The sequence below is a fragment of the Wyeomyia smithii genome, chromosome 1 (genome assembly GCF_029784165.1).
Source record: "Wyeomyia smithii strain HCP4-BCI-WySm-NY-G18 chromosome 1, ASM2978416v1, whole genome shotgun sequence".
NCBI lineage: Eukaryota > Metazoa > Arthropoda > Insecta > Diptera > Culicidae > Wyeomyia > Wyeomyia smithii.
In genome coordinates, this window is record NC_073694.1 from 190,066,686 (window position 1) to 190,082,426 (window position 15,741).

The 15,741-nt window shown below is 37.3% G+C and overlaps 1 protein-coding gene across 7 annotated transcripts in view; it reads right to left on the bottom strand.

The window, feature by feature from the left end:
- LOC129718263 (sodium/hydrogen exchanger 9B2) overlaps positions 1 to 15,741 on the bottom strand; it is an 82,672-nt gene that overhangs the window by 13,764 nt on the left and 53,167 nt on the right. For all 7 annotated transcript variants that reach the window (XM_055668858.1, XM_055668861.1, XM_055668862.1 and 4 more), the window contains exons 3-4: positions 6,582 to 6,878; positions 6,206 to 6,388 (exon numbers count right to left, since the gene is read on the bottom strand). In XM_055668858.1, coding sequence (XP_055524833.1) covers positions 6,206 to 6,388; positions 6,582 to 6,878 — 480 coding nt within the window. The remainder of the gene's footprint in view (positions 1 to 6,205; positions 6,389 to 6,581; positions 6,879 to 15,741) is intronic.

Sequence of the window (15,741 nt, forward strand, 5' to 3'; positions counted from 1 at the left end):
CACTTTACATACCAGGCAATTTCGATGATTTTCATGTTTGAAAATCACAATTTTTAGCTTTAAATAGCTGTAACTTCCTCAGTTTTGATCCGATGATGATTCAACAAGTTTCATTTTGAAGGGAAATTTATGTACTTTCTGGGTTATTTTCTAGACTTGCAAAAAAAAAAACAAAAAAAAATTCAATCGAGGTAAACCATATTGCAGGGAAGCAAAAAAAAAACATGTATTTCAGACAGAACTCATTTCTACCGTACAATCTTGTGAAACAGTTCGGAGCGATCAAATAGTCAACAGCCTTTAAGAAAACTATTGTACCTTCCAGATTTTGGGTACAGTTTTGCACATTGTTGCTCAATGTGGGCTATTTTGGAAAACGAAAACTATGGAGACATATGGTGGCCAGTTCTAAAATATTCAGTTTCGTATATTTAAACAAAATGATTGACTGGGAAGTGAATCATGACCATGAAGTTTACAGTACTACAAGTATTCCAATTTTAAGTACCAAGCAAAAAAATCTGGAAAAAAAACAATTTCTAGCATCAAAAATTAGTTTACCACCCCAAAAATTTCGTAATATGTAAATATTTGAAAAACATTTTCGGTTTTCTCCGAAGTTTGTTCAGAGACCTGCCACTTTGCGCGTTGCGCACTACTGGAAAAATACAACAGAGGCAACTTGAGTTTTCTGTAAAATTCTGTAAATTTGTGATGCTTTTCATGATTTTGAATGAAAAATATACTAGATTTACTAGATACCAGGGTGTCCCAAAAAATCGATGTTGAAAAAGTCAAGGTGCATAGCCCTAAATTGAAAGATAATGTTATTTATAGCATTTTTGTAGAACATTTCGGATTTCTAAAAAATTGTTTTCAGGTTGCCCAAACGTGATTTATGAAAAAATGACTTTTTTTGAGCTACAAAAACATTCTTTTTCACTTTTTTCAATTCTGTTCGATTCCTACATTTTTCAATAAATTTTTTAATTTTTGTGGGGTTGTTTTTGAATATTTTGCATGGTTCAGTTCAGCATTGCATTCAGTTGTTTGACTCCCAGAACCCATTAAACATCACAGAAAAATAACTTTTCCCCCTAATTTTTAGAAACAATACAAATAAAAAAATTTTATCAACAACTAAAACTTTCATTACAATTTATGATGATGGATTTATGAAAAAAAATTGCATGAAAAAAGATCCCTCATTGGCATTTTTATATGTGATGCAAAACTATGCATTTTAACAAGTATGCTAAATAACTGTTTTTTAAGAGATAAAAATTAACAATGTTCAGGAAACAAATGCGTTTTTGGATGGTTGATAACTAAGTAAAAGGTTCGAAAATTCTTACCTATATATTTTTGGGCTCTGTAAGTCCAATATTTATATCTAGTAGATATACTCTCTCACTCTTTTTTCTCTCTCTCTCTTCTCTCTCTATCTCGCTTTCTCTCTATCTCTCTTTCTTTCTCTCTCCCTCTTTTTCTCTCTCTCGCCCTGTATCTCTATTTCTCTCTCTTTCTCTCTCTATTTCTCTGTTTCTCTATTTCTTTCTCTCTCTCTATCTCTCGGGGAGCTCCGTAGCTGCAAGGTTACTGAGTCTGCTTTGGTAAGCGGGTGGTCGTGGGTTCGAATCTTAATAGAATCAGGCCATTTGGTTGTCAAAGGACTTTAGCATGGGTTCATTATTAGGCTCCCCACCACGTACCCTTCCTTCAATCTGAATCCTACAATACCTTTGTTGACTCTCCTACTAACAAAAATAGTCCCTATTATAATAAAACTGATGTGCGTAACATATGAAAGTTCTCTCCAGGGAATTGTAATTAGGTGATATTGTTAGGATGGACAGAGGCTCGGTATAGTAGAGCAGTAAGCTTGGAACGGAAAGATGCAACTTACACACAAGCACGGATATGAATGATCAACGTATCACTTACTTCAATAGTGATACTGCCAATAATATGAAGTGCGGAATACAGATAACACCTGGGCAATATCACAATAGATCTAATCTCTGTTCGCAGTGATGAGTCCACACAGAGAAAAAAAATCTCTCTCTATCTTTTTATCTCTCTCTTTCTTTCTTCTTTTCTCTCTCTTTTTCTTTTTCTCTCTCTTTCTCTCTCTTCTCTTTATCTCTCTTCTCTTTATCTCTCTTCTCTTTATCTCTCTTCTCTTTCTCTCTCCCTCTCTTCCTCTCTCTCTCTCATGAAGTGTTTCTCACTTGATGATATCTCTCATACTTACTCCGTTTTCGCTCTCATTCTAGGTACCATTCTAGATTTTATGTGACGGGAAATTAGCACACTTAGTGCAAAGTGTGTGCAAATAACAGCCCGGCTCGAGATACTTGACGTAGTTCATTACGAACTAGCTGTTCCGATAAACTCCGACAAACGTTCCGCCCATTTTTTTATTTGAATGATTTCTAACACCCTAAATTGAATACGATCAAACACAAAAGATCGTTTGAAATGATTGGTTTTAGGGGCCATCCACATACCACGTGGACAGATTTTTACCAATTTTTCCCCCCATCCCCCCCACCGTGAACAAATGCCCATATAAATTCTTTTTTGTTTTTTGTAAGGCCGTTTCATTGCTTGTGTGGATATTATTTTTTTCATTTTTAATTGTTTATTTATTTCGTCAAGCAAATGTAGACTACATAAATATTTCATTACAGTTATTATTTATAGTGTTTACAATGTTCTTGTTACGAGCTAAGTATTTCTAGTGTATTTCAGATAGTTTTTAATTTGTTTTTTTTTTTTGACGTTGTTATGCCAATGGTTTTACAATGTAGATTATACTGACACATCATTCGATTAATGGGACCATTTTTTGCATAATTAGTTCTGCAATTTTTTTCTGAAAAAAGTTTTCTCGTTCTAAGATGCCGTGAAGGTGTATTAAAGCTGAGTTGTGATAATAATGCAGATGAGTCTATACGAATTGAAATAATGTCATTGACGAAGAATAGCATTGCAAATTCGTGGCGTTGTTTAAGTGTTTGCAGATTAATGAGCATGCAACGTGCTTCGTACGATGACAGAGGAAATGCAGTCCAATTCAAGTTGCGAAGCGCATAAAGAAGGAATTGTTTTTGGACTAATCTATATGAGATTACAATATTCTACAATAGGTCTAACATATGTAATATACATTAGTTTGATAGTATACGGGTCTTGAAAATTGTGGCTGAACCGCTTAGCAAAGCCCATCATACTATTTGCTTTACTTATGATGAAGTTATCGTATCATAATAAGTATTTTTCGAATAAGTCCACGGTCGAGCAAAATGCAATCATTCTTCTATAGCAGCGGTTCTCAACCTTTTTTCGTCCGCGTACCCCTTAGCGATATTTTTCATTTCGATTGTACCCCCTCGCTTGAAATGCTCTCGCAGAGTGGGATAGAGTAGTGATAGATCATATTGTGGTAGTCTACTTCAGGTTTCAAATTGAACTATGATTTGTTTGCTTGTTACAGTCATGTTTTAAGAGTAGGATTGAACAACATTTGAAGTATTTTGAAGAAAAGTTGCTTTGTCCGCCATTACTGATTTTTCTTTCGCGTACCCCCTGAAGGCTCTCGAGTACCCCCAGGGGTACGCGTACCACAGGTTGAGAATCGCTGTTCTATAGAAATCAATGATACCGTTACCGATGCAACTTCGTGCTGCTTCGTATCCGTTTCTCCCTCCCACACCAAGACTATGTTAAAACACCTAGGCTAGAAAAGTTAATCATCAAATTCTCATAATGCACGCAAATCGAATTACCCGTACCCGACCAGTTAAGAATTTTTCAAACCCGTACCCGACCCGAACCCGAAGCCTTGGTTTTTAAATTACCCGTACCCGACCCGAACCCGAAAAATATTTTATGGCGTTACCCGAAACCCGACCCGAACCCGTCGGGTACGGGTCGGGTACGGGTATCGGGTAAAAATACCCGTACCCGACCATCTCTATTCCACATGCCTAGTTTGGTACTATTTACTTGAATAGTTTATTAACTATGCAGAAATTTGTGTTTCATTTGTATGGGAGCCCCACCCCCTTCTAGGAAAAGAAGGGGTGTCGATCAACCACAGAAATATTTCTTGCTCTTGTAAATAAACCTAGAGCTATACGGATAGTGTGTTTGTATGGGAGCCCCTTCTTCCATAGCAGGGAGGGGTGTCAAACTATCACAAGAACCTTCTCTGGCCCTAAAAACCCCTACAAACAAATTTTCTTGTCGATCGGTTCAGCAGTTTCTAAGTCTGTATGAAACAGACAGGCAGAAAGACAGACAGACAGAACTCCATTTTAATATGTAGGGATAGCACTGGTCAACACAAATTTAGCCCTTGTCCTCAAACTGGAAAAAATGAAAGATTATAGCGTTAATCATGTCTGTGAATTTTGGTATCCCTAGTAACGATAGAACTGCGTCAAAATAGCGAAGAGTAATTGCTCACCAGGATCTTTTTTTAGTTTGAGCTCTAGGGCAAATCTTTTCGCTTTTTGCGACTAGTGTATTTTTTTAGGCTTAGTTTATTTTTAATCTTTTTTTTTTTTTCATAGCAAACTCGATCGACACAAAAAACGCAATCTAATTTTTTACCTAGATGCTCCCCTCATTTGACAATTCTGGTGTCTGATGTCTACACCAGACAGAATCACACTGTAGTGAGCTATAGGGTAAATATTTTTCCTGCTTTTGTCCACCATTTTGTTATTTTTTGGTGTAATTTGTTATAAATGATTTTTGGCAGAGCAAACTCGCCCCACACAAAAAGCACTGCAGTAAGCTCCGTTACGTAGTTACTGTGCGTACTGTCCTTTTGTATGACAAAGCTCACCTCAGTCTAACCTTTAAATTTAGGCGAAATGTTATATTGTTATTGTTACAACAATCCAATGAAAAAATTTACTTAAACAAAACCATTACTTGGACTGTCCGAAACCTGAAAAAATACTCCAATCAGAAGGCAATGTGTAAACTGTAATAAACTGTAAACAAATAGAGGTTACACTCATTACAAGTGGCCTATCCAATTATGAAAAAATTAAGAAAATAAGTAACTAAGTAATAGTGAGAAATTCAAACGTAAGTGACAAAATTAGAATTTAAATGAACAAAATGCATATGATTTACAATGGTTTACTGTTTATTGAAATTATGATCATAAAATACGAATGGTGATATCGATACTTTTTAATAAGTATGAAAAGAATGAAAACCAGTGAATAATCACCAACAATGTACTACGTTCTACAACATTCGCTTAGATAGAATCGGCTTGACTTGTAAAAAATGCCGATGGCAACATTGTTGCATTCGAAATGCTTCAATAAGGCGAAACAAACAATGACAGTGTTAAGTGCAATACAATGTAAAAAAGCACTACACATTCACCAGTTGATCGGAATCGACCGAGAGCTTCAACTTTTCTCTAACCTCCACTGCCAACGGTAAAGTAAGCATTCAATAACGCACTTGAAAAGAAAAGTTTTCCCTGCCGCAGCGTCCTGTTGCTGCTGCCACCACCAGGAGCAGAACTGTTGGTTAGAGAGATGAAACCCAAATTGATTTCCAGCGTTATTATTCCTACAGCACACAACACCACCGCGAATGCAATCTGTTTGCTGCACTTAGGGCAAATCAGACTCGAAAGAAAAACTTTTTCTTCTACGTTCTATACTTTTCTATATGCCTGCGTTGGGTTCTATAATGAAGCATTCACGAAAAAAAAATCCAGAACGCCAGAGGTAGAATCAGCAGAAGTTTCCTCCCTCCAACCAACCCACTTACGGTGGCCAAAGAGTGCAGGTTTTCTTCCGTCGATCTTTTGAATGACCCTATTGTAAAAAAAACTGGAAAAGAATTTCGCCATTTTCAATTTTTCTGCTGTAGAAACCTCTTTTAATGTGGCTTTCATCAGAGTTGCTATTTCCATTAAGCTCTCCGTTAGCTCCCGGCATCATTCGCTTCACAGACATCGAAAAAAAAAATGCATTTAAAACCAAATTAAAGGATTTTTCTCCGCGCTTATCGCTGCATATGGCAGTAAGTTCGTCTCGGTGGTCTGCGGTCAACGCTTCAAAAGAAAATGCATCGAAAGCCATATTTACGAAGCAGCGTTTTACATCTCACTCTCTAGTGCCGTGGTCGGGGAAACAAGAGGTATCTGGAATAGCTTACTTACCCCAGCAAAATACCCCATAGCCAAGGTAAATCCAACAGAAACCTGGACAGGATGGCAATTGCAGCCACCTCAACTATCGTTGGAATGAGGGTTAACTGCATGATGAAACGAAAAAGTTTTTTCAGCGAATCGTAATCCAAACCGAGCCCGGCCAGCAGCATAATGTTGACGAGAGCCATTTCCCTGGAAATAGAATCAGAACAAGAGCGCGCTTTATTTCCAGCCGCTTCGCTCGTTCCTTGCCATATAGGCAATTAGAACGGTTAATTACGTCAGAGCAATCTAAGGACACAATGGTGCATCCTCTGAACTAACCTTTTTCTGTTTGCAGAATGATCCCAGTAGATCATATAAGCCAATAACTGGAAATACTCACCGTAGAAAAACTTCCACCGTCTGCAATCCGCTGAAGTCGGCCCAACCGGCGTTGGTGTAGAGGACGCCCCAGAAAAGCATTCCCAGCATATCCGGAAGGCCGGTCAGCGAAACCAAAATGCCGCTGACTTGTGCACCGACGAACAGCAGCCAGAGTCTCATAAATGGTGTATTTGGCTCGGTCAGATGTCTGGGAAGAAGCGAAAACGCAATCCCCCAGAGTAAGAAGAATATTGCTAACAGCGCAAGCGGCTGTGATAAAACAGACCAATTTCGGGCGGCAATTCTTTTGGCATCTCTGTTGTTGTTCCGCACGCACGCAGACGGGTTCCGTGCGGTAGGGCAATTTCCGGGCCAAAAAGAAAATCCGACAGCAAACGAACATAACATGAAACGAATGGGAAAAGTTTAATAATCTCATCGGGTGTTTAAGCGCCGAGGACTCATATCTGGGAAACCGACCCGACGGTGTCGGATATTGAATAGTAATAGGTACGTACTGTCAAGGGGATTGTTTGTTCTCTTAAAAAAGCAGGTAAACTATTTATGCTATGGTACTCTGCTGTGGTGAACAAGTGAATTTATGTTTCATGTTGAATATTCGGCTCTACATGTGCAGCTGAAAACGTATTGGGACCTGCTACGCCCTTCAAGGCATATCTATTTAATCTAATTTCAGTGAGGAACTGAACAGAAAATCATAACAAATCAACCACTAAAGAGCGATTCAAACGAGTACAGAGCCTTTCCTTCGTCAATGATTGTTACGTTGAACAAAAATTGGTTCGTTTTATATGCTGGCTAGTTTTGTTTAAAACATTATGTTTTAAAAAAAAACTGAGTACCGTGCTGGATCGAAATCCGTACACCTAAGCACATAATAATCTTCGACGGTCAATATAAAATCAAGAAATAACTTATTGCTTTAAATTGTCATGTTTACTTATAGGTCTACTCATATTTTATCAGTATTTGCAAGCAAAATGATTTATGTCACTCTGAAACTCGAAAAAATCATCAATCATCAGTTCAAAAATGAACATCTTTTATTTATAATTTATCTTCAAATTACTAATAAATATATTTCGAGGACCAATTGGTTCCTAAAGTTTCACACGGTTTTCTAATTTTTATATCAGCTGCAAAAGTGCAATTTTCGTAGCGTTTCGTTGCGGCACCCCCTATCGAAGAAACCGGAACGCCGGAACCTCTCGAAGCTTCCTGGTACGACTTTTCCTTGCGAACCTCAGTCACAGCTCCTTCGAAATTATTTGCCGTATATTTATGCTTGTTTTATTCCATTATATGCTGAGAACAACAAGAATGTTCAACAATATATGCATGATACACACGCTGTACGGATTTAGATTCAAGCAATTAATAAGGATCAAAATCCGTACGGCACAGTTTTTGTCGAATAAATACAGTTTACACTATTTACCAGACAATATACAGCTCGAAAATGACAAAGACTTACCTTTTCTATCAATTTCAAAAAGATTCACAAAGTAAAACACTTATATCCCACTTGAAAAACGTTTTTATCTGAAGAACGTTTCCTTAGTATATTCTCTAACGATACAACAAAATGACAACTGAAACCGATTCACGAGTGATTTTTCATTTTTAATATTTTTATTTCATGGCCTACTGGCGCACAGTTTAATTTAACAGAAGGCCACAGCTCAATGGACATGTACATGTAACTATCATATGAATTTTCATTTTTATAATGCTTAAAACTGAAGAAAAACATCCAGGTGTACGGATTTCGATACTGTACGGGTTTCGATCCAGCACGTTAATGTTTTTCTGAAATTTTTACAGTGAACAGAGTTTTTGTTGGTTAACCATAGTCCGCATATTTGACATTTTTTATATACATATTTGCTTCTTCGATGTTTTGAAGCATCGAAAATTTTACAATAGTTCAACATTTAAAAAAAACGTCTCAGCTATAGAAATATATAAATTATAACTCTTGTCTGTTATTGACATTTTTGGTATTTTGAGCATTTTTGACATTTTTCTAATGTCTTGACCTTTGGATATTTTAGACTATTTTGTCATTTTTCACCTGAACTTTTTATAATTTGACGTTTTCGACAATGTTTACTTTTTATATTTTTTTTATATATTTTTAACATAATTAAGATCTCTGAATTATTCAAAATTTTCGGCATTTTACGAATTTTCAACATTTTTAGAGTGTTTGATATCTTTTACATTTTTATTTATTAGACACCTGGGTGACCGAACAGAAAACTTTGTATAGACCCGACCAGACCGTTTGCTCGGTCGAGCACTTTTTCAAGTCAAAATGTTTGGCGGAGTGCTTGCATTTTACAATTGATGAGCAACTTGATGCAAAACTTCAGATTTGTTGACCAATTTTGATAATTGGGAATCAAGATCTCGCCACGACATATTAGCTCCAGCGAGAACGTCCCTATCGCAACCCCCATGGGAAGCTAACTAGGATACAAGTAACCTCAGAGAAGATCCTGTTCGAACCCCGAAGGCAATCTTAACCCTATACTAGCTGGGGAAAGTCTGTTCTCCCATATTGCGCGACGTATAACTGCGTCTGATTCGGAACCGACGGCTGAGCTATGGATGCGGTGTTATATCCAAGACGGTGGACATGTTGCGAGACTAGGCATCGTGTAATAAGACAGTATGTCGAATGTAATCTACAACAATATCGCACGCTAGCCTGGGGGCCTAATGCGGTCTCGATCAACTAGATTAGTTGAGAGAATTCGTTATCGATATTGTTTTTGGCATATCTTGCATGTTGTAGGATAAGTACAACGATACACCGTGCCCCAGTGCTGAGTCGAGAAAATTTCCAGCTCGAAAAGATCCTCGACCTGATCGGGAATCGAACCCGATATCACAACCGTGTGAGAGAGCTAGCCGACCGACATCGCTAACCACAGAACCACGGGGACCACATAGTCGAATGTAATCTACTGTGAACATTTCAGAAAGAAATACTCCAATAGGTATCGACTTCAACAGATGAACGATAAATGGCAATGATTTAAAACTCGGTACCGTGGAATGTGGTGAAACTGATCAGTGGGATGAAATTAATCACCTGAAAATTCGTGTTAAAAAATACTAATCAAAAGATATTGCTCTTACAACACTAGGCAATGTTAACGTGTCCTCAAACGCAACTTTTGCATGATTCACATACCTGTCAAAGTTAACCCTTGAATGCCCGGTGCAATTTTTCATATTTTCGAAAAATTCTTCTAACTCAGTCAAAACTCAATCAAATTTGAGCAAACAAGTTTTTAAATAATAAAAAAAAGTATTAAATTTACTTGAAGTAATCTCAGTCAGAGCTGCGATTAATCCAAGCAACATGCTGACAATGACGAGAGAGAAAATATCATCGCACTCGTTTCTTTCTCTCATGAATAGCCAGCAACCATCACAGTAAGCGTGGAGATCCGACAAGTGATTCAATATCTTGTCTCTTTTGTTGCCATTTTCGGGTTCTCATTGTCAATCGTCGTGAATATACAGAGTTCACTCGGTAATGTCACTGCAATGCAAATCAAGGTGATTTTTGGTATATCAAAAATCGTTTCAGTAGCGTGATTATGTCAGTGCCAGCTTGAAGTTTGTTGCTATCAGGATTTTTTAAATTTGATCTGCTTTGCGGTCCGTGACGATCCCAACTCAAGATATGGCCACCAATGAACTAGGTTTATAATTTCAAACAGGTCCGCATTTTTACATTTTTCAATGAGAGGCATGGTAGGATTTTAAGCACTTCTAAGCACTGCGTTGATCATCGTTACCATGTTACTGAAATATATTCCGGCCATATATCCGAAACCAGTCGATTAACTCCGGCCATCCTCTTCGTTGAAAGAAAATATGAATGAAAACTAGGGGAAAAGCAAAACCGTTTCAAACCGAAATTGAACAGTTTCAAAGTTGAACCGTGCCAAAATTTAACAGGATCTGTATATAAATATACATACCCATACATATTTTAAAGTTTTCTGTTTTGCCACCCGCGATTCATTTTTTGCCGCGAACTAACACTGTCTTTAGTTTAACCTACAACAAGCACAATATTCAAGAATCAAATTAATAAACTCATGCTGTCAAAAAAACAAATAAAAATGCAATATTATTTTTCAGATATGAGATCATTTGAAAAATATTAATAGATTTCTTTCTATAACAATTGGTGTTATGAAAAAGCACCAAACTAAAATACGCTCAGTTACAAAACGAAGTAATAGTTGTTTATTGGCAATGCTTTTAGTCGGCGTGCAGTCAAACCGAACCAAGCTTCTAAAAACATTCACCGCCGCAATTGCTGTGTACAAGCTGTTACAGAGAATTTTTGTTATAATATCGTTATCAAATGCTCTAACGATTTCGTTACTTCATAATAGATAGATTATTACTTCTCATATCCACTGGGTGTCAATAACTCAATCTGAGAAAACGGCGCTTAATTCGGTTTGATCGCACGCCGACTATATATCAATATCATACATATCAATTGAAGAAAAATCATTGATTTTATGTTTGCTATCCTCATAACATCATGCTGTCTAAATGAACTTGATATTTCTGCTGGTTCAATCTCAGTACAGCCATACCCGAATGATCGAGAAAGATAGCAAGAAAAAAATGAGAGTGAGAGTTGACGCTAAGATAATCATTATAATATCGCAAACTCTTTTGTAATGAACCATGTATCGTAGTTGGCTGATTCTTGTGTTGCATCATTTTGGCGTAATGTCAGTAGTATGATATTGACTTTTCGCAGCTCTGATCTCAGTTGAGGGTTGATTACGTTAAATTTGGAGAAGTGAGTAAAGTTTGATTAAAGCTCAAAAAATGTTATTTTCAACAATGACCATTCCATAATATTAAAGAAATACTGTTTCATTCGCAGGAAACCACAAGAGATTTTGATTTCAGAGCTAATTTTTGAGCTTTTGCAACAAACCGAATTGAAATCGGTCTAACGACGATCAAATAAGAGCAAATTTAGCAACAAGCAGCTCGTGAACGAAAATAAACAAATTTTAACCTGAAAATCGTTATTTTCGTTTCCAAACTAGCTGTAAATGATATTTTTCTGCACAGAAATCATCATTTATCTTTAGCATATCGAAAAAAAGGGCATCGCCAAAAGAATGTATGGATTTCAATGGTGATCAATTTCACCCCAATTTACCTCATAGTACCTTATAGAATAATCGAATTTATTTCATGAAGTAGACGATAGAAATTTCACCAATAGCCATAGAGGTTTACTGAAGCACATACCACTTCTTGTTTTAAAGTTATACTATTTCTGGAAAAATGTACATGAAACTAGGGAATTGGAAATTGTTATTAAAATTGATCATTTTCACCCCGTTCCGCATAACAGCTTTCATTGTGAACTATTTCGAGTTACAAAAGAGCTTGTTTTGAGCGTAATACGAAAGCTGAAAACTCAATTTGTCAAGGACGATTGGGTCGTCACATTCTGAAACATTCACTACGTCCTCTGGAGTGCCGTAAGGAAGTAATCTGGGCTCTCTTTTGTTCTCACTCCTCATCAACGATGTTACTGCCACATTACCGCGAGGTACACGGTTCCTCTTTGCGCACGATGTGAAAATTTTCATGACTAGCCTACCTGGATGACTGCCTGAACCGCAAAAGTTGCTTGATTCCGGTGACCAACAAAATTGATTCGTTCGCCATACTCGCGGAATTTGAGCGGGGATGCTCCGGTACCGTAGAACAGTAAGCTTAAAAACCGATACTGCCAATAATATGTAGTACGGAGTCCTGAAAACACCTGGACAATTTCACAATAGATTGAATGTCTCTGGTCGCAGTGATGAGCCCACACAGGAAAATAGAAGATGATATGATAGGTATGTTATATTGTAATGTTTCTCCTTTCGTTACTGTGATTGAGTGGCCCTCAGTAGATGTCTCAATAGAATGTAGCCACTGTCCGCCCTTATCGTTTGTGAAAAACCTAGATAAATGCATTATTTATTATATTATATTATTTATTTAGAATAAATTATAAATTATTTAACAATTTATTTAAAAAGTCTCCATCCAAAATTTAAGCTTAACCAAATTTCTGACAAGGTTCAACTTATAGTCGTGAAAGTCTGACATTTTGACCAGCCTAAAAATGCATAAGTGTAATTCTTGAAGTTTCCGAAATCGATTTTTTTTTATAGCAAATCTCTTAGAAATGCATGAAATGTCGAAATCTGATGTTGTTTCATAAAAATTTGTTTTGAAAAAAAAAAATATTCAGGGACATGGAAACTTTTGCATTGGGAGACTTGAGCTACACCAGGACACACAAGAGACACTCCCAGCTCAAACATTTCTTTCATCGATTAAAAAAACTGTAACTTTGACCGCTTTGAGGCTCTACTTCCCGAAGTCCGATTAAGCTCAAATTTGGCATGGGGAATTTTTTCGAGAAAACAAAACTTTGGAATTCTATCGTAAATGAAATTCTCTATCGTAAATAAAACAATTAAAAAAAATCCATTTTTCCCGAAAAATGTTACAACTGTACAATCTGTAGATTTATCAATCTGTAGATTTATAACTTCCCGCTCAACAATATCCATCAAAAAGTCGCTCGCAACATTACCCTTTTTTGGTTTTGTCCGATGACATGATGGATTTGTAGGTAGACCAATTGATAGTTCATTAAAGGCAGACAGTGTGTGCAGCTGGGAAAGCGAAAAATAAGCGAACTGAAAATATGATACAGACTTGGAAAAGTATACAGCATCTATCATCAGATCTGGTAGGTTGACAGATATGTGCTCCACTGTTGTAGTTGTCAAACTATTTTCGAAGATCGCTAGTTGTCGTTTTCAACCAATATTTTTCTATTATTTCTTACAAACTTCTAAGTGTGTGCCCTGTGCTGCAACTTATCATCGAAAACTGCTCTGGGTACCATCAAAAGAAAGTGAACTTGTCGTTGATCGCTACTGGGAGTGCTCCGTACGATGCATTCTGTATCCACGGTTTGACGCAGACAGATACAGCCAAGTTAGATTGATGCTGCATTACGTGATACCGTGGAATGGGGTGAAATTGATCAGTGGGGTGAAATTGATCACCTGAAAATTCGTGATGATATATACTAATAAAAAAATATTGGTCTTACAACACTAGGCAATGTTAAAGTGTCCTTAAACGCAATTTTTGCATGATTTACATACCTGTCAAAGTTAACCCTTGCATGCCCGGTGCAATTTTTCATATATTCGAAAAATTCTTCCAACTCGGTCAAAACTCAATCAAATTTGATCAAACAAGTTTCCAAATAACAAAAAAAAGTATTAAATTTATTTAAAGTAATCTTAGTTGAGGGTTAATTACGTTAAATTTGAAGAAGTGTTAAAGTTAAAGTTGATAAAAGCTCAGAAAATGTAATTTTCAACAATGATCATTCCATACCATTAAATAAATACTGTTGAATTCGCAGAAAACTACAACGATTTTAATTTCAGAGCAAGTTCTTGAGCGTTTGCAACAAACCGAATTGAAATCGGTCTAACGACGATCAAATAAGAGCAAATTTAGCAACAAGCAGCTCATGAACGAAAATAAACAAATTTTAGCCTGAGATATCGTTATTTTTGTTTCCAAACTAGCTGTAAATGATATTTTTCTGCACAGAAATCATCATTTATCTTTAGCATATCGAAAAAAAGGGCATCGCCAAGAGAATGTATGGATTTCAATGGTGATCAATTTCACCCCAATTTACCTCATAGTACCTTATAGAATTATCGAATTTATTTCATGAAGTAGACGATAGAAATTTCACCAATAGCCATAGAGGTTTACTGAAGCACATACCAGTACTTGCTTTAAAATTATACTATTTCTGGAAAAAAGTACATGAAGCAAGTTAATTGGAAATTGTTATAAAAATTGATCATTTTCACCCTGTTCCATGGTACTTGAAACATCAGAGCTTTACTCGAACGGGTACGCGTGGGTATCGTCACCAGAAAACTTTTAATCTGAATAGTGCTGTTAAAAGTCCCAGCTGTCGTCAGTCGTCAATGGGCTCAGAGCGATAGACCCTATTGCGGGAACGACTTTCAAATACGACGTACCAGTAAAGGCATGAAGTTGGTGAGTTTGTACCTTAATATTTTTCATGAAAAGATATCAACACACATGGCAACATCCTAATGGTACAGCCTGCTCTTATTCTAGTAAACGGACGGTATTTCCCAGACGTTATCGATGGGCTGCCCCTCCAAGACCCAAAGGTCGAAGGAAACCTCATAACCAATGAGACTGGTGGCCATGCATTAGAAACAACATTTCGAGATTGAACGGTCGACAGAAACGGGTGAGATATTGCGAAAGGTAGTCATGCTGTGAACCACCAGACTTGGATGAGGTCCAGAAAGCTTGTAGAGAATAAAAAGTCACCAAAAAGTTAAAAAGAACTGCATCCCTGCCGAATTCTCAGGGTTGGGAGTGAGCAGCTGTTGCGTTGTCGCAATTAGAATCTTTTATAAAAGATTCATTGATTCGAAAATGCAGATGCTTCCGAATGAAAGATGTGGAAAACTGTCAGAAAAAAAATTGCGGCTGGTTTTTAATTCATTCAAAAACATCGCGGAGCACTTGCCTATGCCTCGCCGAGCATCAAGTGCTTCGCGGAGCACAATTTGGGAACCCCTTGTATACCGGAAGGTAGGAGAGACGTCGAAAGGAACAGGATAGAAATTGGGGAGGACGGACAAGCTGTGGACCCACCAACATTGGACGAGGTGAAGAATACTTGCAGCTCTTTGCAAAAACCACAAAGCCGCTGGGAAGGAAGGCTTACCAGCCGAACTTTTCAAAGTTGGGTGCGAGCGGCTGTGTAGTGCAATTCACCAGATTATCCTAAGGTTATGGTCTGAGGAACAACTACCTACGGACTCGTTGGAAGGACTCATATGCCCTATCTACAAGAAAGGACATAGGCTCGACTGTAGTAATTATAGAGGCATAACCCTCCTCAATTTCGCTTAAAAAACTCTCTCCCGTATCTTGTTCCAGCGACTGAGGCCGTTGCAGGAAGTCTTTGTTGGAGAATACCATTGCGGGTTTCAAGTGGGGCGATC